The sequence below is a fragment of the Nilaparvata lugens genome, chromosome 6 (assembly GCF_014356525.2).
Source record: "Nilaparvata lugens isolate BPH chromosome 6, ASM1435652v1, whole genome shotgun sequence".
In the NCBI taxonomy this organism is placed as follows: Eukaryota; Metazoa; Arthropoda; class Insecta; order Hemiptera; family Delphacidae; genus Nilaparvata; species Nilaparvata lugens.
Window position 1 is genome coordinate 37153127 of NC_052509.1, and position 24701 is coordinate 37177827.

At 38.0% G+C, this 24701-nt stretch overlaps 1 protein-coding gene across 2 annotated transcripts in view; it reads right to left on the bottom strand.

Moving 5' to 3' along the window:
- The window catches only part of LOC111046012 (ZZ-type zinc finger-containing protein 3), a 72338-nt gene that overhangs the window by 32114 nt on the left and 15523 nt on the right, over positions 1-24701 (bottom strand). The window contains exons 2-4 of one of the 2 annotated variants that reach the window (XM_039430721.1): positions 24274-24393; positions 20510-20704; positions 20304-20406 (exon numbers count right to left, since the gene is read on the bottom strand). In XM_039430721.1, coding sequence (XP_039286655.1) covers positions 20304-20406; positions 20510-20704; positions 24274-24393 — 418 coding nt within the window. The remainder of the gene's footprint in view (positions 1-20303; positions 20407-20509; positions 20705-24273; positions 24394-24701) is intronic. The other variant, XM_039430722.1, reaches the window with a different exon arrangement.

The following is a 24701-nucleotide window of genomic DNA, read 5'->3' on the forward strand; positions in this document are numbered from 1 at the left end:
AAAAGCACTAAGAATAATGATGAATCTAAAAAGAATTGACTCTAAAACTGGTTTTTCACAGCTTGGAATTCTTATTACTAGTCCAGTCAAGGAAAGGTTATAGAGGGAAAAGTTGGGAAGACAATTTTTGACCCTACAGTTCTGTTTAGAGTAGTGAGGAGATAAACATATCAAAAGTCCCCACCCCTATCCACTGTGCTAAGGAGGGGGTGGGGGTGGTTTAAAGGTACCATTTCTTGGTTTCTCGCATAAAACTCAAAAATATGTATCCTAAGGACTTGACTGTCATATGATGAATTAAAGCTTACATAATTCCCTACAATATTGACTCCTCAACTTTTTTATATCTTCTTTAGTTTTCGAGATATCTGCTCTTGAAGGTGTGACATTTTTTAAAAAATCGCGTTTGCCACCAATTTTTTTTTCTATTTTTGCTCTTATATTTCTTTAAAAATTCTTTAAAAATGGGAAAAGACCATTCTGATTATGAGCTTATAGAGCATTAAATGCTCTTCAATTTGATGTATAATTTCACACTTTTACGAATTTCCCTAAACCAATTGCAGCAGCTTTAGTGTTGAGTGTAGAATCTTCATTTTTGCAACAATAGACCAATTGACAAATGAATTTGGAGGAAATGTTTTAAACAAAATTGTTGTAGAGGGTGAAATTTTCATTGCTGCAACAAGCGTCAACTCAGCGGTTCCACACCTTCAACAGAAGGGATAAAGATGCTCACTTTTGCTATGTTCACATAATAACTAGTCCAAATTAAGCAGTGAAGTCAAAAATTGTGTCACAGACACCCCCTTCAAATGTCATTGTCAAACAATTAATTGTTACAGCAATGAAATGAAAACTTGGAATAGTAAAATAAGACCATCATTATTTCAAAGAGAATTCAATGCTTATAGTGTCTTTTGAGAACCTAAATTCTCAGACAACTATAATTAAGTTTGGAAATCATGCGAGACCCCGATGGTGGAGGGATTAGTGAAATTTCTAGTACTATTCCAGTGGTGAGGAATCCGAAATAAAAATCATTTCACGATTGATTGCCTCTATATTAAATATTTAAATTCAAACAACACTTTACAATAAATACTTTCTTCAATTAAAGATTATCTTTGTCTTTAAGAGACCAAATTTAACTGCATTTACGTCTTTAAGAGACCAAAATTTAAGGGACACATTGAATTCCGATGGGGAAAGATCAAGTACTCATCTTGTAGTTGCCGTCGCGATGTCCGGAGTCCCTGGCGGAGATGGATGAAGGGTGAAGATGATTGGTCGTCCTCCAGGAATGTTCAGGCGCCGCGGCGACAGATCCAAAAGGGAGTTAGTCTTGTTCTCTCCTCATCAGCGTTCAATGACGTACGATTCCATCCATGATTGGAAGAAGTCGCCGGCCCTTTTACAATGGAGATTCTCGGCCCGATACAGAAACCCAAAAGGGGTATTGAAGATCCAAAGTATAGAGGAATCAATCGTCATTTATTAATTCAAGCTATCCCATTATTACTGTATTCTCAAAAGGGGGACTTTACTTCTAAATATTACTCTTAGCCTAAATTTAAAGTAACTTCAAAAGATGTCCGATTTACTTGGACAATCAATTAAATTCTCCTGGAGTGAATGAGAATGTATCCCCAAACGAAAACATTACTGGAAATTGAAAGAAAATCTCAAGAAACAGTTAACACTATGACAGCTGGGATTAGAATGATCGCTCTCCTAGTTTTCAGAGGCTTCCAGACTGATCAGTTCTACCATAAAACTTTCAAATATTTACCCGATCGCCTGTGAATTTCTCTTCGCCCACTCTCTTTCTTCTCAGTAAATAAGGAAGGTGATATGTTCAAGCAAGAAGGAAACTAGGAGAGAAAAGTTATTTCCCTTTTGCAAGTTTAGAATTATGGGATTGATTCAGCATACTTCTGGTGTCTAGATCTGTCGTGAGAATAGATAATTCCAAGTGGGATCGTGGGAATCAAGGACTTTAATAAGATTCTGATCATAATTATAACGATTTTAGAGACGCTGGCTAAGTTGCCAATGAACAAGAATAAATTTACTATCTTTATGGGAACTGAAAATTACTTACTTAAGATAGAATAAATTCCATTTAATAACTCAAAATTTTGGTACATGCTCTACAAGCCTACGATAAGCAAAAGTTTTTATGATGCATTGTTGGAGAGTTATAAGCCCTGAAAGAGCAAAACATTGGATAAAAACCTGTTATTTTAACAATTACACACCTTCAAGAGCGAATATCTCGGGAACTGTTGGGAATATCACAAAATTCCACTAAAAAAAAAGTGTAGAGAATTCATCAAGCTTCATTTTTGAATTGTTAGTTATGTCGGTGGAATGCATTGTTCTCAAGATATGAACGTGGAAGCAAAACGCTGAAAAATGCAACCTTTAAACCACCCTCATCCCCTTAGTACATGAGTTGGGAATGGGGACTTTTGATATGTTATTGGATATGCCTATTCCACCCCCTAGGTTATCTAATATTTGCGAAGTATTGCTATGACGCGGACTAGCTACAGCCGGATATGGGTCGGGGTCAGTAGCCGTACTGACTGGTGGAGATACCGGACCTACACTTCTCCCCCTATCCTGATTCTTTACCCTCTGTTTCTGTCTGGAGGTATTCAACTTGAAGGGAAGAGTGTGTGCCCATGCCGTTGCTGGCCGATTCGGCCCTCGGCTCTTGGAATTCAGGTTGAGTGTTACGGAAGATTGAGATAACCCTAACCAAAGAGACAGATCCGGATATCAGATCCCTATAAATAATTATATTTATAAAGGTAGTACGCAATCTGAACCAACTGCGAGCTGACGGCGGGCAGACTGGATCTGCGAGCCCAGAAAGAGGTTTTACTAAAGGATTGAGAGTGAGAGCTATGGGGTAAAGGTATGAAGGAACTGTTGGGATGTTATAGTGAGGTCCACGTTATAATGGCAGTGAAAAAGGATAGGATAACAGCGTTGCTGATTCTCTGCCTTGACAGATTATATTTCTACATTGTTAAATAACGATCTGGTAGCGTTGCGGAGCTAGAAAAGTATAGCACTATCTGCTTTGTCGAATGACAGACAAGGATAGCAAGTCCAATGTTGATCAAATACTGACATTATAACGTGGACCGCACTATCTATAGTGGTATTCAATAATTTAGAATTTGTTAAGTAGTATGCAATCTGAACCAACTGCAATATGACGGCGAGCAAAGCTGTACCTGCAAGCCCGGGATTAGGGTTAGAGAAGGAAGAATTGAGGGCAGAATTCAATAAGGAATGATATGGAGTTTTGTTAGGATTTTTGCAATTTGTAACTGCGTGCTGTCGGTGTGCAGACTGGATCTGCGCACCCAGTATTGGATTAATATTATTGGTAAAGTATTTGCGGTATAGAGAATATTTTATTGGGTCTGGGAGATAGAGATTTATTAATGGAGTTATTCTTCCCTACAACTAACGGGAGCTTGTTCAATAATTCACAATTTGAGAATCGCGATCTAGCTCGCAGCGAGCTGAACCTGCTAGCTAAATACGGGGTATAAATTTCAACTATGGGGGAATACGGTTCTAGGTATGGGATTTCTGAATCGCGAGCCTGTAGCTGTGAAAGGATTTTCAGCAAATCTGAAAATTGCTAAACAGGATTTCTGCACTAGTCTAGCGACTGCGTGCCGGTTATTAAGGGCTAATCTGTGACTGAGATCCTAATTTAAATAGGGTTTCCTAAACCTCTTGCTGGTCTGAGGACCGCGACGGAGTCGATCTCTAGTCTGTAACTAAGATCCTGATTTGAATAGGGTTTTCCTAAAATTCTTGCTGGTCTGAGAACCGCGACGGGGTCGATCTCTAATCTGTGACTGAGATCCTGATTTAAATAGGGTTTCCTAAACCTCTAGCTGGTCTGAGAACCGTGACCGGGTCGATCTCTAATCTGTGACTGAGATCCTAATTAAAATGAGGTTTCCTGAACTTCTTGCTGGTCTGAGAACCACGATGGGGTCGATCTCTAATCTGTGACTGAGATCCTAATTTAAATAGGGTTTCCTAAACCTCTCGCTGGTCTGAGGACCGCGACGGAGTCGATCTCTAGTCTGTAACTGAGATCCTGATTTGAATAGGGTTTTCCTAAAATTCTTGCTGGTCTGAGAACCGCGACGGGGTCGATCTCTAATCTGTGACTGAGATCCTGATTTAAATAGGGTTTCCTAAACCTCTAGCTGGTCTGAGAACCGTGACCGGGTCGATCTCTAATCTGTGACTGAGATCCTAATTAAAATGAGGTTTCCTGAACTTCTTGCTGGTCTGAGAACCGCGATGGGGTCGATCTCTAATCTGTGACTGAGATCCTAATTTAAATAGGGTTTCCTAAACCTCTCGCTGGTCTGAGGACCGCGACGGAGTCGATCTCTAGTCTGTAACTGAGATCCTGATTTGAATAGGGTTTTCCTAAAATTCTTGCTGGTCTGAGAACCGCGACGGGGTCGATCTCTAATCTGTGACTGAGATCCTGATTTAAATAGGGTTTCCTAAACCTCTAGCTGGTCTGAGAACCGTGACAGGGTCGATCTCTAATCTGTGACTGAGATCCTAATTAAAATGAGGTTTCCTGAACTTCTCGCTGGTCTGAGAACCGCGATGGGGTCGATCTCTAATCTGTGACTGAGATCCTAATTTAAATAGGGTTTCCTAAACCTCTTGCTGGTCTGAGGACCGCGACGGGGTCGAACTTCAGTCTGTAACTGAGATCCTGATTCTAATAGGGAAAATTAGGAGAGAGTAGGAGGAAGTTTGTCACAGTCTGATGACTTCGACCGGGAGGTTCTCAAGCTATACCTGAGAGCTGGGAGGATTTTAGAATAGGAAAAATTAGGAGAAAGTATAAGGAAGTTCGTTGCAGTCTGATGACTTCAACCAGGAAGTCCTCAAGCTGTACCTGAGAGCTGGTAGGATTATAGAATAGGATAAGTTAAGAGAGAGTAAGAGGAAGAAAGTCACAGTCTGATGACTTCGACAAGGAAGTCCTCAAGCTGTACCTGAGAGCTGGGAGGATTTTAGAATAGGAAAAATTGGGAGAAAGTATGAGGAAGTCCGTCACAGTCTGATGACTTCCACTGGGAAGTTCTCAAGCTGTACCTGAGAGCTGGAAGGATTAAAGAATAGGAAAAATTAGGAAAAAAGTATGAGGAAGTTCGTCGCAGTCTGATGACTTTGACCGGGTAGTCCTCAAGCTGTACCTGAGAGCAGGAAGGAATTTAGAATAGGAAAAATTAGGAGAAAGTATGAGGAAGTTCGTCGCAGTCTGATGACTTCAACCAGGAAGTCCTCAAGCTGTACCTGAGAGCTGGAAGGATTTTAGAATAGGATAAGTTAAGACAGAGTAAGAGAAAAGACGCTACAGTCTGATGACTTTGACAGGGAAGTCCTCAAGCTGTACCTGAGAGCTGGAAGGATTTTAGAATAGGAAAAATTAAGAGAAAGGACATCGCAGTCTGATGACTTCGACTGGGACGAAATCAAGCTGCACCTGAGTTCTCTAGGAAGAGGATTGGAATTTTCCTACTAGGAATTATAGCTTGTCCAAAACTGCTAAGCAAAGATAAATACAGGGGCCACTCTACAGTAAGAAAACTAAGCAAGGAAAATTTACTCTTTAAATTTGAGGCCAGCTTACTACAGAGAAGGAAATGCATATAAGCGACCAGTCCTAACATACAGTCACCTGAATCGACGCAGACGATACGGACCAATTCCCAATTCCCGTATTATAGTGTGAGATGGGTAGAATTAGATTACTTATTTATTGATTGTTTTTTTTCGTGTTTTAGATTTATGATTTTTTTCAGGAGAAAAGACTAAGATATTAGAATAATAATTTCCGTAGTTGGACTTTAGTGAGAAATAGTTATTTGTATATCTAGAGTGAAAAGTGCTGTTTTTTCTCCCTGAGGGAAAAGTTTGAAGCCCGAGGCGAAGCCGAGGGTAACAATTTTCCTGAGGGAGAAAAAACATTTTTCACTCGTGATATACACAACATTTTTCCTCCACCTACATTTTTATAAAAACTGCAAATAAAATAATTTTTAAAAACGTATGTGACCAAACAATGTGTTACAACATAATCTAAAAAGTAAACAGAAACAGCTGGCTTGTAATCACAGTTCTCCTCCGACAGCACTATCTGTCGGCTAAAGTTGTAACAACAATGACAGCCACAACTACAGCCATGATGAAGTTCCCGTTTCAAATTTGATTAGTTAATAAGTAATATTCGTTGGCTGGTATTTTGAATAACATGGATTAAAAGAAAAAAAATATAATTTTTTTCTAGTATAGTGATATGACGTTTGTAATAATAATTTCAGCATACAAACATAAATTTTATATATCGATCAAATGTCTGGTTGAGGTATTGAATTTAGTTGGTTTAATGACTACTCTATATGCTTCCTCATCTGAGCTTAGACCTTCTGACCTATTCCAAATGTACGTTTTTAAAATAGAGATGCTTCCATGTTATTTAAATGGAGTCACTTTTACTCCCTAGGGAGTTTTTCTGTTTTTTTCTACCGAGAGCGAAAAAGTGACACTTTAGTATTAGGTTTCAGGGAGTAAAGTACTTACTTTAGACAGTAGGTGGAGGAAAATATATAATTTAGTGAGTAAGTAGTATTTTTGCAGTGGCAATAAGATTCTGCTAACTTATGTCTAAATGACTCTGGGAACCAGCAAATTCAGGGATATTTGCTAGTTCTCACGGATGAGGCGGCTCCACGAGGCAAGGACAAGGCGGATGTTTGGTAGCCTGTAGATATTTTCACAGAGGAATACTGCAGACCTGGGAAGTACCCACTTGCCGAATCTCGTGAGAACGGACTCTTCCAATAGCAGCAGTTAGGCCTTCTGGCACACTGACTTGGAGAGGGGGAAGTTTTCTGGACGGAAAACCTCCAGTCGTTAAACAACCGAGGTATCGAGCAGATCAAAATCCAAACCATATTGCAAAAAGTTAAATTATTTTTCCGGCATTATGATATGGTTTGGGATTACGGTGGAAGTGATAGCTGTGGGTAAGTGCCAAAATTTCAAGCTCCTTATAAAACATTTTCACCCGGCCGAGACCCTAATTAATAAAATCATTGTTGTAGTAAATTTCTAGTTAGCAGAATCTTATTGGAAGGTAGTTTTTGAAGGAATAATATTTGGATAAAATGTACTGCATATTTCATTCTTCAAATTTCAAGTAATTGACATAGCCTAATAAATGAGAAATTCTTTAGGTAATACAATGTTGTTGTCTATCCAGTTCCCATGACTCCCTTGAAGTAGTAATAAGATATCTTCAACCCCCATCAAGGGCGGTTACAAAACTGGTGGCGTGCGGTGGGATAGACTGCAAAAATGTCTATCGAACCAGATCTGAGTCATGGGACAGAATTCACTGATAGAAACGAGAAAATAATAGAAAATTTGAATTGAAAAATAGATTTAATTGAGAAAGTGAATGTTGATTACTTTATTATAATCATATCTTAGATGAAAATAGAATTGTTAGATTAATAGAAATAAGATTTTTCAGAGAAACCATTCAAAATTTAAGATTTCAAGTCAACCCTTCAAGATGAATGAAGTACAACCTGATCTACCTGTTCAAAATGTAGATAGATCAGAAATAGAGTGTTTACAAGAGCAATTGAGACAACTTAGGGCACAATCGGAACGTGAACACTTAGAAAAAGCTAGATTACAGCAAGAGTTAGACACTGTTAATGCTTCAAACAGTCAGTTACCTATGATGAGCTCTTAGTTTACATTAGAGGATTAGAAAATGGTAAATCTTGTGGGGGTGACTGTATATCTTCTGGATTATTGAAGAATGTTGCGCTGGCCATAGTACCAATTCTAGTTGATATTTTCAATTGTAGTCTCTCTACAGGGGTGTTTCCTTCTGGGATGAAGCTGGCAAGAGTGGTGCCAGTTTTCAAGTCGGGTTCTTGATTGAAGTTGAACAATTATAGACCTGCTGTCAGTATTTTCAAAGTTGTTGGAGAAGATAATGAAAAGGAGACTTCTAGAATTTCTTGATTCATGTAATTTTTTCTATAGTAACCAATTTGGCTTTCGTGAATGTATGAATACAGAAATGGCTCTTGAAAGGTTTATGGCAGTTGTTTTCTCTGGTCTCAACTTCAGGCCAGCACGCTGTGTCGCAGGACTGTTTCTAGATATAAAAAAGGCATTTGACACAGTGAACCATTCGATCTTGTTAAATAAATTGTATAATCCTGGCATCAGGGGCGTGGCTCATGACTGGTTCTTGTCTTATTTGAATGACAGACAACAATATGTAGCCATTGGAGGTGTGAAGAGTGAGGTTCAGGTAGTGGACTGTGGTGTACCACAGGGATCAGTCCTTGGGCCAATCCTTTTCCTCATTTTTATTAATGATCTCTATTCGTTCAGGTTCTCTGGTATGCCTGTATCTTTTGCAGATGACACTGCATTGGCATATTGTGATCTGGATGGCCCCAATTTGGTAAGAGTAATGCAGGATGATTTGAACAAGCTGTTGCTCTGGTTTAGACACAATAAGATTCAGCTCAATCTTTCAAAAACAAAATACATGCTATTCCTGCTCGCAGACGTAGAGTTTTGTACTCTCAGCAAGCAGTATTTTTCTATCCAAATTCACAAATTAGTCCTGGTTTAGCATGTTCGAATTCTTGTCTGATGTTATTGTTTAATAAATTAGACTTTTATGTACTTTATAAAATATTAACTTATTACTCTAATATTGTTAAGCTGTATTATTTTTTCTCATAATTTGTAAATATTGTGAATTGGATTGAATAAAATTTGAATTTGAATTTGAATTTCAACAGGTTCGACCAACAACCTTAGTACGTAAGGATTTAGGTTTACAATCACTTGTAAGAACATTTTCAGGTGAAGAAGGTGGACAAAAAGTAGAGGAATTTATTCAAAATTTAAAATTTGTAGCACAGTCTGGTAATTGGTCTGATAACGATAAAAAGCTCATATGTAAATTAAAAACATCTGGGGCTGCGTCTGTCTGTTTGAGCACTCATCCCGAATTATTATCCGAGGGAGCAACTTTTGTCGAGTATGAAAAAGTTCTTCTAAAAAGATTCAAAGAGTTACGAGAACCTGAAAGTCATTTATTCGCGTTGAGTGCGATTAAACAACACCGGAATGAGCCAATACGCGCGTATGCGGTTCGCTGTCGAGAATTAGGCTTAAAGGCAATACCAATCCCCAACGATCATCCTGCAGAAGCTAAATACGCTCGCCTCCAACTAGATAGAACGGTTTTGACAGCTTTCATTCGAGGATTATTTGGTTCCGCGTCCATAACCCTACAAGTTCATCCCCCAAAAACCTTGGAAGAGGCGGTAGTCTTAGCCGAACGAGTTGAACAAGCGACCGCAGCAAATCAAGACAACGTGTTCGCTCTTTCATTTAAGAAGGATCAGAATGTGAAATCATACGGATATTTAAAGAGCAATCCAAATACACAGTTCAGACAGTCTGATAAGAAGGGACCTTGCTTTGCATGTGGTAGGATGGGTCACTTTGCTAGGGAATGTACCAACACGGGAACAGACCATTCCCCAAATCAGCAAAGAAATTTTTCTGAGTCACAACCGCGTAAATTCTACAATAAATTTGTGAGATACTGTTTTGTTTGTGGAGAATCGTCTCATACAGCGTATAATTGCGCTAAACGTGCTGCTCCTGTGAAAAATTAAAACATTAGTGCCCAAAAACCACAGCACTCGGAAAACTAAGATTGGCTGGGAGTCGCCCAACTACTCAGCCTAATCATGGAGAGGGGCATTGCAATATAGTTCCAAGAGTATCAACTCGTGGTAGAGGAAGTCACGTTACCATCGAGATTGAAGGTCAGTGCAAAACATTTTCAGTTGACACCAGCGCGGAGATATCTATTTTCAAAGAGGCTATTTCAGGTGTAAAACTAATAGAGGAGAAAGCTGTTGCTAAGGGTGTGACAGGTATGAATTTAGCAGTGATAGGAGCACAAGTTTTACGAATCAATGTCTTAAAGTTCAAAGTTAAACATAGATTTCTCATCGCCAATGTTGAGATTAAAGAGGATGGTTTGCTTGGTTGGGATTTGTTATCCAAATTGTACGCAGTTATCGATGTAGACAATAATTCAATAACATTTGGAGGTGAGAAAGTAGGTGAAGTTCAAAATGAGTCATACAATAATATTGAAACGTCGTATTTTTGTGATTGTGTTAGTGAAAATGAAAGTAGGAAAACTATAAGCTGTAATGCCCCGTCCGACCCCACCCATCCACTCCATGACAGGAGGAGGTCTGAGTTCAAAGATCGCGGAATGTCAACAAAGACCCATTGTTCAAATGATCAAGTAAGACCGGCTACAGTGTATACCGCAAAAAGCACTTTTATCCCTGCTCATTCTGAAATTTTGATCGATGTTACTCTGAGAGATGTAATCAAGGAAGGGCTTATATTCATCGAACCCCCATTAGATCCACTGCCTGGAATAAGGGTTGCTCGTAGTGTTCAGCATGTCAACAATTCAATCTCATTTGTTAAAGTTATAAGCCTTAATCCGTATCCAGTACAGCTATTAAAAAATAAATGTATGGGTATTGCAGAGCCTGTGAGGATTACTGAACCCTCTTTACAGATAGCATCTGTATCAATGGATGAAAATAATTCAAAATTAGAAAAACAAATTGATGAGACTTTATCACATCTAAAGACTGAAGAAGCTGCGTTAATAAGTAAAGTATTAAAGCGCTATATCACAACATTTGAAGAGCCAGGATTAGAGGGATGTAATGTACCCGTTGAACATCATATCCCCACATTTGAAGAACAACCGATTGCGAAAAGACCCTATAGAGTACCTTACCACATGCGCCCAGTAGTGGAAGAGCATATAGCCGGAATGCTGAATAAAGGTATAATTGTACCGTCAAACAGTCCTTGGAGTGCACCGATTGTACTTGTAAGAAAGAAAACAACCGATGGAAGCCTCAAATATTGTTTCTGTTCAGATTTCAGGCTTTTAAATTCAGTTACTAAAGCAAATGCATATCCATTACCGCTTATAAATGAGACACTTGAAGGACTAGGCAATAGTAAATATTTCTCAACTTTGGACTTGCAAAGTGGGTACCACCAAATAAAAATAGCAGAAGAGGACCAAGAAAAGACTGCTTTCACAACCGTCGGTGGGCATTTTGAGTATAAGAGAATGGCTTTTGGATTGACAGGTGCCCCTCATACATTCCAAAAATTGATGGACTCCCTCCTGGCCGAAATTTTAGAAACAGAGTGTTTTGTTTATTTAGACGATGTAATAGTTCACAGTCAAACAATCAACCAACAAGCAGAAGGTCTTGCGCACGTGTTAGCGATATTCGAGAATGCTAATTTGAAAGTAAATCTCGAAAAATGCAATTTTGTGAAAAGTTGTGTTCGTTATCTGGGTCACCTGGTGACATCGGAAGGAGTGAAACCCGATCCGGAGAAAATCAAGGCGGTTAAACAATACCCTGAGCCTAAGAAAGTGCGAGAAGTCAGAAGTTGGCTTGGTTTAGCCGGCTATTATCGACGTTTTATCGATGGAATTGCCTTAATAGCTCAACCCCTAGCACAATTAACGAAGAAAGGAGTGGACTTTGTATGGGGGCCACAACAGATGGAATCATTCGAAAAATTGAAGAAATTATTGTGTTCGGAGAATGTTCTTATATTCCCTGACTTTGATCGCGAATTTATTGTTGCAACAGACGCGTCGAGCACATCGATTGGCGCGATATTTTCACAGCAAACGGATAACGGAGAGAGGCCTGTAGCATTCGCCAATCGACAATTGAATGACGCCGAGAAAAATTATAGTACTACAGAACGTGAGCTGCTGGCTGTTATGTATGCAACAAAACAGTTTCGATGCTATCTTTTAGGAAGGAAGTTCATGCTAGTCACCGACCATGCAGCTCTGAAATGGATGCTAAGTCTGCGCGACCCTTCATCCAGACTAACCAGGTGGGCTCTGAGATTGGCTGAATTTCAGTACGACGTGGTTCATAAGCCGGGTAAAAGACATTCCAATGCAGATGCTCTCAGTCGCGCCGTAAATGGAGTACAAATAGAAGGATTATCGGAAGATTGTGTTGCAGCCGAACAGCTGCATGATGATTGGTGCAATAAATTGTTGGAATCAAATCTGGGTCAAATAGAGAATGGATTAGTATGGTGGACCAACAAAAACGACGATCCGTCTCACTGGAAATTAGCTGTCCCTAAAACACTAAGAACAACTGTGTTGAAACTGAATCACAGCACCCCTTGGGCGGGACACTCAGGACAAGAGAGAACCACTAGTCGTGTGAAACAGAGATACTATTGGCCCGCACTAGGAGAAGATGTGAGAAAGATTGTAGCAGAATGTCATGAATGTGCTCGTCGAAAAACTCCCGTGTCTTTGAAAGCCCCTGTCCAACCCGCTGAAGAGCCGAGTTATCCTTTTGACCTTGTATCGATGGACGTAGTCGGCCCACTTCCAACAACAAGGAATGGAAACAAATACTATGTTAGTTTTATCAATCATTTTACGCGTTATGCGGAGGTCATTCCCATCGTCAATCAAACAGCAGAAACAATAGCTAAAGTCTTCATCACCAACATTATAACTCGACACGGTGTACCCAACCGTCTACTGAGTGATCAAGGCCGAAACTTTTTATCCAGTTTATTTGTGGAAACTTGTAAAATGCTGGGTATTGACAAAATCAGAACGACAGCGTATCATCCGGAATGTAATGGTAGAATTGAGCGATTACATCGTACCCTGAACGAGTCCATAGCACATTTCGTAAAAAGAGACGGTACTGATTGGGACACCTGGTTGCCCTATGTCCTGATAGCATACAGATCCACACCTCATGCATCTATCGGTTATTCTCCTCATTTCATGCTATATGGACGAGAAATAGTGCTTCCAGGATCGTGTGTCATACCAGATGAGGTTCGCGGAAAAACTACTGAGTTTCATCTGAAAGAGTTGAAGGAAAGATTCTCAGAAGCATACAAGATAGCAAATGAACGATCTATACAAGCGGCGCAAAAACGAATGAAGCAAGCCAATCTCAGTAGAAAATTTCGGAGTTTTGAGGAAGAAGATTTAGTGTATCTGTTAGAGCCAGCTGTTAAACCAGGAAACTCAGCGAAATTCCACCTTCCTTGGGAGGGACCCTATGTTGTTAGTAAGAAGCTATCCGATGTAAATTATATGATAAATTTATCGGATGGAAAAAGAATAATAGTACATATTAATAGGATGAAACCATGTTAAAAGAAAATGGAGGTTTTTGAACAAGAAAATGAACCGTTGTCAGATAAAGACATAGCTGGGAATGATGAGGATCTCGATCATAGGAGGAATGAGGAGTTCATCGATTATCGTGCACCCAAGGATGAGGATGACGAACTTGTTGAAGCCGAAGAAATTGAACGAGAAGAGGTGGTAGAAAATATTGAAGAAAATGTCGAGGAGGAAGAAGAAGAAAATCTCCCTAGCTCCGTGTTGGATGAGAGAGAAGACCCACTCTACCCACCAGGTAGAAGTAGAATAGTTGAACGATCACCTTATTTCACTAGAAGTCAAGCTAGGAGTAATGCTTTCGATGGACGTAGAAATTTGCATTAGAAGTTCAAACTAATTATGTTATGACAGCTTGATAATTATTGGACAGTTGGATCGAGTAGACTGTTCTTATTATTGAGGAGTCAGGATAATTAGTAAACAAACAAATGCCCCGAGTAAGGCGTTAAACTGCTCATCATCATAATGAAATAGATTTCAGAAATGAACTATTGATTTGAATTGATAAAACATGAAAGGAAATTGTCTGCAGCGAGACTCTAAACTGCTTTAATTTAAGAATTCAGCTAGCTGAATGTGAAGAAAAGTGAAATGGAGAAAGAGTGATCTGAGTAATTGAGTATAAGAGGAATATCAGTGGAATAATTGTGTGATAATTATGTGTTATTTCATAAATGAGTTGAATGAGAGTGATGAAATGACCTTTAGGCATTGGCCAGATGATGAATTAGAATAGAATTATGTAGTTATATTATATTAGATGAATGAAAAGATTTTCGACAAGGACGGAAGATCAGCCTTCAAAAGAGATAGAGAGAGAAGTAAAACGTTGCTACTTGCCGCGAGACAATGCAATCCTTCGTCATCAGAAAAACATCTGTGACGAACTAATAGGATGAATGACAATGGACTTTGGATTTACAGAAATTGTATGGAAAGACTCTTACCTACCACAACTATTGACAAAGAAGAAGAATAGAAAGAAGAAAATAATATAAACAGTAGTAACCCAGATTGTAAACAAAGTTAACCCGGTGAAGGGTGATGACCGTTCTACGTTATTGTTATGATTCAGCCCAGTATGATGAAGATGAAGCTAACTGTATAATCGATGAGATGTTAAAAAGCAGATGTGTACAAAAATTAGACTATTGTTCTTGTAAAATAGTTTGAATGAATTAGGAGTAAGATGCTTTGATACTATTGTTTGATACTGTAAGAAGAAAAATATTGACGTTATTTACTTGATTGAATGGAATTTATTATAGATGATAGTTAATAGATAATTATGTTCTTATTGTTAATTAGGTGCAGAAGTACTCAAGAGAAATTTTTATAGAACTCAAGTATTGGAGTTGGAAATGATATTGCTATTACATAAAGGTTGACTAGGACTTTGGAAATGAATTAGGCTATTAGTACTTAAATATAGATTTTGTTTGAAATGATAATTATTCTAGGATTGAGCTTTTATTGGAGTTTGAGTTTATATTTGAGTTTAATTGGATAAATGATTAGGTATAGATTTGTTAATGTTAGATCAGTAAAAATTGTGAAGGGCTCGGTTGGTTATCCTTTCCCCCAGAGAGCTAGAAACGAACAATATTATTTGGGACTGGCACTTCCCGTATCTGTGTGATAACTGTGACTGTTGTGATAGAACTTTACTGAATGTTACACCAGACTTTTAGGTGAAGGTAAAAAGTGTTCCAGACCACTCACTACACTACCAGTGCGAGACTAAAGCAGCCATTCTTCAGTGCGTTATGAGCTGAGTCATCTTCTGCTACTCATCTTCCAGGATCGAAACCGCTACGCTACCTTCTCTTCCGAGATGCTACAGAGATGTGAGCCGGGGACAATCACTCTGTGCCCGATCAACCACAGACATCGTGTCTCAGCTTTCTACTCTTCGGCGAACACCAGAGTTACAAGGAAACGACAACGAGCATATAAGAGCGATAACAAGGAGGCCAACTCTCCCCTGGACCGATCGGCGTAGATGAGATAGCTATCTCCAATCTCATGTATGCTGTGCAGCAGACTAAGAAGCTGCAACCGACGTCGGCCGAGGACAACACCATGAAGTTCATCTGTGGAGGACTGACTTTTTCTGGGGCTGTTGGGAGCCTACTGCTTGTACGAGAGGTGCTACTTCCAGGTGTGTGGTCGCAAGCCAACTTCACTACCACGATGGAAGCGCGTGCTCTGTCCAGCACGCCCGGAACCGGCAACAGTACCTGTAGTAGCCAAGCCGCTCAACTCAGCGCCCCCAACTGCGATTCCACCAGCAAGCAACTCCATCCCTTTGGTCGACACCGCTCAACCAGTGCAGTACAGCAAAGTGTTATTGTGGAAAGTGTGAAGTGAAAAGCAATCAAAAGTATGAAGTGAGAAGCAATCGGGAGGGATAGTCACCCTTTTGCGAAGAAGGGGGTAGTGTGACATGGGTAGTATTTATTTATTGATTGTTTTTTTTTTGTGTTTTAGATTTAAGATTTTTTTCAGGAGAAAAGACTCTGATATTAGAATAATAATTTCCGTAGTTGGACTTTAGTGAGAAAATATATAATTTAGTGAGTAAGAAGTATTTTTGCAGCGACAATAAGATTCTGCTAACTTATGTCTAAACGACTCTGGAAACCAGCAAATTCAGGGATATTTGCTAGTTCTCACGGATGAGGCGGCTCCACGAGGCAAGGACAAGGCGGATGTTTGGTAGCCTGTAGATATTTTCACAGAGGAATACTGCAGACCTGGCAAGTACCCGCTTGCCGAATCTCGTGAGAACCGACTCTTCCAATAGCAGCAGTTAGGCCTTCTGGCACACTGACTTGGAGAGGGGGAAGTTTTCCGGACAGAAAACCTCCAGTCGTTAAACAACCGAGGTATCGAGCGGATCAAAATCCAAACCGTATTGCAAAAAGTTAAGTTATTTTTCCGGCATTATGATATACGTGAGTGTCCTGTGGTTTGGGATTACGGTGGGAGTGATAGCTGTGGGTAAGTGCCAAAATTTCTAGCTCCTTATAAAACATTTTCACCCGGCCGAGACCCTAATTAATAAAATCATTGTTGTAGTAAATTTCTAGTAAGCAGAATCTTATTGGAAGGTAGTTTTTGAAGGAATAATATTTGGATAAAATGTACTGCATATTTCATTCTTCAAATTTCAAGTAATTGACATAGCCTAATAAATGAGAAATTCTTTAGGTAATACAATGTTGTTGTCTATCCAGTTCCCATGACTCCCTTGAAGTAGTAATAAGATATCTTCAACCCCCATCAAGGGCGGTTACAATACTTAAAAACGTTGTGAAGCGACAGAGTAGAGACTCATAAATCAAGCACTCTAAAATAATCCGCTACAATCTGCGAATGATGCGGAACCTACCATTAACGAACCGAAAAGAGCCTAGTTAAATTTCTCACTTAACTGTTTGTAGCACAAACTTAAGATCCCTCCAGGTTTCTAAACCAAGGATAACTCGCTCACCCCAGTGACACGAGTTGGGAGAAATAACTAACAAGCAAGAAAATCCCCAAGGAAGATCTAACTTTGAGTTGTCCAGAACTTGCCCTATAATATTCTATTCTAACACACAAAATAGAATAATTTTCTAGTAAGAAACTAGTACCGGGAACGCCGTAAGGAGAGGAGATCGTGACCCATTCACATGCCCAACTACCGAACAACTGACTCTCTCCCAGGTCTCCTCGAAGCAGTACAGGGTCGCCGAAAATTAGGAAGCCGGGGGAAAAGAGATTACCGACCAATAGGAGTCTCAGGAGACAATCACGCCACCGATCATGTGACAGGGCATGATTCAGATGATCTTGATGCTAAGGGTGTAACCATGATGACAATACTGCTAATTACTATAATAAATTAGGCCGGTGAACAATCTTTCTATTCCAGAATTTTCATTAATTTCATACCGTCTCAACTCGGTAGCCGCTAATCGCTGTGATGATATGGCTGCTGCTGCTGCAATACTAGATACCAGAACGCTCAAACTAGTAAACAAGATCTAGAAATTTCTGGTTCCGATGAATCCCCTGCTGATTATTTACAGGGGTGGTCAGTGATGATGATGTACACACTCAACTCTAAGTTGAACAAAATAAATCCGACTGTCGACCCTATTCTTCTACTGAAATAAAGAAAATTCGCTAAATTATAAGCTGAATGACGATTCTACATCTGTCACAAAATTCACTTTGTGACAATGTTCTCCTCCTAACTAGTCTCAACAAAGCTGCAAAGTCAACAATTTTGTTTAAAACATTCCCTCCAAATTCCTTTGTCAATTGGTCTATTGTTGCAAAAATGGAGATTTCACACTCAACACTAAAGCTGCTGCAAAACGTGTAGGGAAATTCGTGAAAGCGTGAAATTATACATCGAATTGAAGAGCATTTAATGCTCTATAAGCTCATAATCAGAATGGTTTTTTCCCGTCAATTTTCAAAGAAATATAAGAGCAAAAATAGAAGAAAAATTTGGTGACAAACGCGATTTTTTAAAAAATGTCACACCTTCAAGCAAGAGCAGATATCTCGAAAACTAAAGAAGATATAAAAAAAGTTGAGGAATCAATATTGTAGGAAATTATCTAAGCTTTAATTCATTATATGACAGTCGAGTCCTTAGGATACATATTTTTGAGTTTTATGCAAGAAACCAAGAAATGGTACCTTTAAACCACCCCCAACCCCTTAGCACAGGGTGTAAGGGTGGGGACTTTTGATATGTTTACCTCCTTACTACCCTAAACAGAACTGTGGGGTCAAAAATTATCTTCCAAACATTTCCCTCTATACCCTTTTTTGAGCATTCATTGCCTGGACTATGCAGTTTACAGGCAATATGTATTTGATGTTATTATGTATGTTAGGAATTACCCTGTAGAAGAACTACGGAATGAGACTCATGGCTACAATACTAGATTTGGGAGGATAACTGAAAGACACAGGTTAGAATTTTTGAAGAAAAAGACGCACTACATGGGACGGAAATACTTCACAATGCTGCCTTTAGAATTACAGGCAATAGAGAACATAGAAAAATAAAGTATAAAACTCAAGGAGTTTTTAATATCATTGTATCTGTACTCCCTGCAGGAGTTTGCAGATCGCACTGCGGGTTTGTGATTGTTGTTTATCGATTTTTGTTATTTACATAGGAGGTTTAAGAATGTTACTACTTTTTTCTATTTCTACTACTTTTTATTTTTATGTTTGTTTGTATATTAACGCTGTTCCTAATGTACTTGTACATGTTTATGAATAAAGATTTTTTCAATTCAATTCAATCCCAGAATCGAAAGCAATCTACGCAGTAGGTGTTAACTAAAGTGAGTATCAGGCAGTGGTTGACCTGGGCTCACATCTTCTAGACAGCTTTACTGGACCGAACAGCAGATCTTCCTGGATACAATGGCCAGGAGTGGGTCACGACTTCATCGACAATTGTGACATTCAGTCCTCGGCTAGACGTTCATGATGTTGAAGAAAATTGACTGGAAAATTTTGAGCTTTTTGACTTGTAGGGGATATGCCAGCCCCAACACAAAAAACAACTACAGTATATCTAGCTCATTGGGGAATTTGTCCGAGTCCTTTACCTAGCAAAAATCGTCTAATTTCCAAAATAACTGATGCAACACTCATAAACATCAATAATTCAATTCAAGAATTTCTCCAATCTAATTAATTCACTTCTCAAGTAGCCTGATCAAAATAAACTCTTCAACCATGATGCCTAATTGAATAACTTGAAATCAATTGAAATGATTTCTTCTCTAAAATCAAAACACTTATTAGAATATTTTATCTTTCAACTCATATCAGAGAACAACATCAAGCAGTTTAGTATTTCAATCATCTCCATTGTCTCACATTATTATCAGTAGGAATTTTCAAGCTCGATCATGAAATTGAATGAATCACTCAGGTTCATCTCTGTTTACTTTCAGCACAAGGTCAATAAAACAGTAAGGCTACTGATCTATGAAAACATTTTTCAATCTCTCTTGTTATCTCACTCTCTCTATCTCATTTTACTAATCAATTTAGTTTTCAATACATTTTCAATATTTTCTACAGTCACAGTTATTTATTTCTGCTGACTTTAATACATTGTTCACTCAAGTCATCTCAAGTAGTAGTCCAAGGCATTCCATCACACTTTTCTATATCTACGGTCTTACAACTCTCTTCATTCAATTCTCTTACTTTTTCATCTTAAACATCACTATACAAATCAACCGATTCAGCACAAGGTTCTGGCAACTGGGTCTCCTCTCTACTTTAGTCAGAAATTTCAATTCCTCGCAGGAATCAACAGAAGAGATACGAGGCATGGCGCAAGCCTGTTGAGCATTCACATCCATCGCACTGTGACATATAATATGTCGTTCTGTGTGACTGCTTGCAGACTGTGAAATAGCTTACCCGCGTCTTTGAGGAGTGTGGAGAGGCGGATACTGTTCGGCGCGGAGGTCTTTGCGTGGCTGAGGGAGGGCGATCAGGGCATAGGATGAGGAGGTGTGTGTGCGTGGTGTGTTTGCGTGTTCAAAAGTTTTTAAAAAACTTTTTTTTAACTCTATTTTCTAGCTTTTTTTAGTCGAAAATATATTCTACTAAATTAAATGAAATTGTTTTTTTTGTTTTTTTCAATTATTGATTTAAAATTTTTTTATCATATTACATAATTATTCTATTTAAGAGATTATTTCCTTATGTTGTGTTGTAGATGCATTAGAATTGTATAGGAGGGTTGAGTAGGAGAGAAAGCCGCCTGCGCCCTAACTTCGCCCTCCAGGTTAAAATAAAGGCAGCCTATCTATCTATCCTATCTTACCCAGAGCTGCCGCAATTTTCACCCATCGTTGACTCTCCTTACGCTCAGGAGGATATTTCAAGAGAAGCTCTTCTAAGCGTAGTTGCTCTTCAGCCGTCCACAGCTGTAAAAGATAAACAGAAAAATAAAGAATGGAATCTATAAATGAACAAATAAAATGAAATGATGAAAAATCTTGGATAAAAGAAATATGCAATGGAACTAACCTGATTGAAAGTTTGCGGTTTACTATTATTATACTCTCTCCCTCTAACCACAAGCTTACTTCCTTTCTTATCTTCGGTCTGAGATTGTTCATTTTCTTTGAATAAATACTTGGAAATAAATTGTTGCACAGCGATTTCATCTCCGTTGGAATCAGTTTTGGGAAATTTGTAATGTGAAAAATCAATTTCAGGAACCTGGAACAAAAATTTGGAGTTATTTGCATTAATTTTCTACACAGATAATATAATAAGAATTATTTTGGAAGCGAATTCCAAAGTAAAGTAGGTTAAAGTAGTAAAGAGAAAGCAAAGTAGGTTAAATATGTTCATCTACCTCTTAAGTGGTACTGTTTTACAAAGAATGTTTGATTTCAGCTTTTAGCATTAATAGTCCAATCATGGAAATATTATAAAGGGAAAAGGTTGGAAGATAATGTTTGACCCCGCAGTTCTGTTTAGGGTAGTAAGGAGGTAAACATATCAAAAATCCTCACCCCTACCCCCTGTGCCAAGGGGGTGGGGGTGGTTCAAGGGTACCATTTTTTGGTTTCTCGCATATAACTCGAAAACTATGTAAAGAGATGGAGGTGATTTAAAAGTTGGATTTTTTAGATTTTTGCTTCCACGCTTATATCTTGGGAACAATGCGTTCAACCGACATATCTAACTATTCAAAAATGAAGCTTGATAGATTTTCTACAATTTTTGTTCAATGGAAGTTGGTGATATTTCCAACATTTTTCGAGATATTCATACTTGTGAGTGTGAAATTGTTGAAATAACAGGTTTTTTATGTAATTATTTGCTCTTTCAGGTCTAATGACACTCCAACAATCCAACTGTGTAAATTCTTTTTGCTTTCTTTTCTTTATTTACTATATTTCAAAATGTATATAAGTTAAATTGTTGTTTCATTTAATTGTGTAAATAAGGCTCTTTATGGATCTCTGTGAGCCTTTGTATGTTATGAAAATGAATAAATAAATAAATAAACAATGCATTGCATGAATATTAATACTTATCGTAGGTTTATAGAGCATTTAACTCTCTTTGTTTTGATGTATTATTTTATTATTTCAAGCTTTCTTTTTATTGTAATAGCTGCTTTAATGTGGGGGGTGAAATTTTCAATTATGTAACAAGTGTCAACTCAGCGGTTCCACACCTTAAAAGGGCCCTACACACCTACGGATTTGGCTCGCGGATTTGGCCTGTGTCCTTGAACGACTCGGAGCAAAATCACTACACACTAGTAGTAAGTAACGCGAGCCCGGCCTGCCCTACTTTTCAACGCTATCCAAACCACCAAAATCTAAATCGTCCAATAATGGAGATAGAGTAATTTTGGTTTCAGATTTGAATTCAGCGACCCCAAATTCTTAAAGCGTAAGTCCCATTTTCGAAAATACCCGATAACAGGGGAGTTATGGCTGTTTTCAATATATCTTTCTAATATCATTGTAAAAACGTACTAGGTTAATAAGATAATAATTTTTTGCTCACAAAGGGGCAGGCAAAGGTTTTTAGAAGTGTTTCAACACTTAAAAGTTTAGGTCTAAACATGAACATTTTAAAAACATGTTTTCAATTTTAAACTTTCAAAAGATGAATCCAAATATGAAATCAGAAAATCAACTATGAATATGAAAAGAGTTGAATATGAATTCAACTCTGGCCATTTTCACTTCCATTTCCTCCTTATTGTTATCTTATCTGTCTCTACACACACACACTCTCTCTCTCTCTCTCAATTCATTTTGTTTAATCAATCAATTTCTCTCTCTCTCTCTCTCTCTGACAGATGTGAATTAGTAGGCTTTTTGGGGTCCGCTGAAGTGCAGTTTCATTATCAGATATTTCAACGCAACTTGAAAGTGATTGTGCTTTATTTGTAGTTTCTTATTAATATACAGTATATAAATGTTTTACTTTTCTTCTTCATCTCTTCTCCCTGTCCCCTTATTTTTCTTTATTCTCTCTTCCTCCTGGACAGAGCTTTCTGATATCTTATAGTTATAACAATTAATCAGTCATTTTCCAATTATCTACCATTTTTCTTTTTTCTAATTGCATAAGGCCTAATACTATTTTGTTCATGATACTATCGTTTATTTTGTCTAATTATCTGGATATATATTTTGTAATGCTGTTTTTGTGCAATGGGTCTGTCGAGACCTAGCACACTATCAATAAAATCAATCAATCAATCTCTCCCTATTTCTCACACAGAACACAGACACACCAACTCTTAATTCAAAGCGTAGCAGTAGAATGATAGAGAATTGAACCTTTATACTTGATACTATAAAGCCTCAACCAGCTCCCAATAAGTACGGTATAGAATTTTTTACATCTTTTGTAATATAGTATTAAGAATACTATGACAATTCATTGATTGAACAAGTGTTGTCATACTCAATATTATCCTGTCAAAATAGAGAAAAGAAAAATTGTGATTCAATCTCAGCTTCCTCAATAAAATTTCACACAAGTAGTCAAAAATAATATAAAAATAAGTTCATTTTTATTGAATAAAAAATTGAAATATGTTTATTATACAGCTAATGAAAATTTTGGGGAAACGCTGGTATTATTATTATTGTACAGTACTAGTACTTTCTTGCTATAGGTTCAACCAAATTCTTCATAGAAATATAATTCTTCATTAATAAGATTTAAGTGCTCACAGAGTTTTTATTTTTGACTATTTTAGAGTTCCCGCTAATAGAGTACTAATTCGAGGGCGCTGAATCCGAATCTGAAATCAAAATTTTGTTATCTCGATTTTTAGGTGATTTCGATTTTTGGTAACAACACGCGCTCGGCCGGGAGAGCCTACACACTCACGGATTTCGCCCGAGCCAAGCCGCGCCAGTAGCTCTGGACGGATTTGGCCTGGCTCGGCTCGGCTCGCAATAAAATCGCCTACACACTCACGGATTTCTCCCGAGCCGAGCCAAGACAGGCCAAATCCGCGAGCCAAATCCGTAGGTGTGTAGGGCCCTTAACAGAGGGGATAAAGATGCGCACATTTTCTATATCCTCCTAACTAGACTCAACAAATCTGCAAAGCCAAAAATTGTGTTCAAAGCATTCCCTCTTAATTCCATTGTCAATTGGTCTACTGTTGCAAGACTGGAGATTTTACTGTGTGATGAAGACCCAGACTTTTTAGAAAATGTTATTGGGTATTTTGGAAACTTTTACAGACTTTTTGGAAAATGTAAAATGTATTAACATTCTTAAATTGGGTGTTCGAGTACGACCCATTTTTATTTCTCAACATTTTCGAAAATCATGGATATTACTTGACGGTCAGAGCATGTAATTTATTTCCTGTTACAATAGATAAATACAAAAATCAGTTAGTAACGAAGGTGAATAAGTATGTATCATTTACATGACCAAAACAAAGCTTTTCAAAAACAAAAAAAAAACAATATTTTGCAATTGATAATTCTTTGTCCTGATACCAATAAAATTTCTCAACATTTTATATGAACTCAAAGATCAACATATCGGGAATGAAAATAGTAAGTAAGTTAGGTAATTCAGAAGGTAATAGTCGGAATAAGAAATACATTGAATAAGTTTATTATAGTCTCTGGAACAGGAAAGTAACGAAAAAAATTATTATATACCATGAGTTGTATGAGAAGGTCCACATGTCAAATTTTTAGAGCCCACACAAGCCAGGGTCTGTAATCTGAAATATTAGATTCAACAAAGTCAGTTCGTCTAAATTCTAATGATAAAGTTCATACCTCCGGTATGGTGAGTGATGATTCGCACGGTATCTCAATTCTTCCTTCTACAAAGTTTTCTATAAATAAATCAGGATCATTTTTTAGGCGTTGAATTAGTGTGAAGATGTGTTCAGTTTTCTGTAAAAATCAAGAATTGAATGTACGATATTATAACACAAATGCATTGAGTACAAATAAGGTGATCCTACTATAATTCGTTGGTTTTCATCCTGTAACATACAAAAGTTACTTGGAATACTTTACTATTGGAGAAATACCGGATAAAGTTTCATAACTAGTGTACGTACGTAGGGGTACCTAAAAATAACCGGAATTGCTCTACTGTGAGCCTAACTTTTGTAGTACGGAATAAAACCGCTAAGGGCGTGCAACGACACTTATTGTTAAATCAGTCCAGCTTAGTTAAACGATCTAGCTTGTTCTGA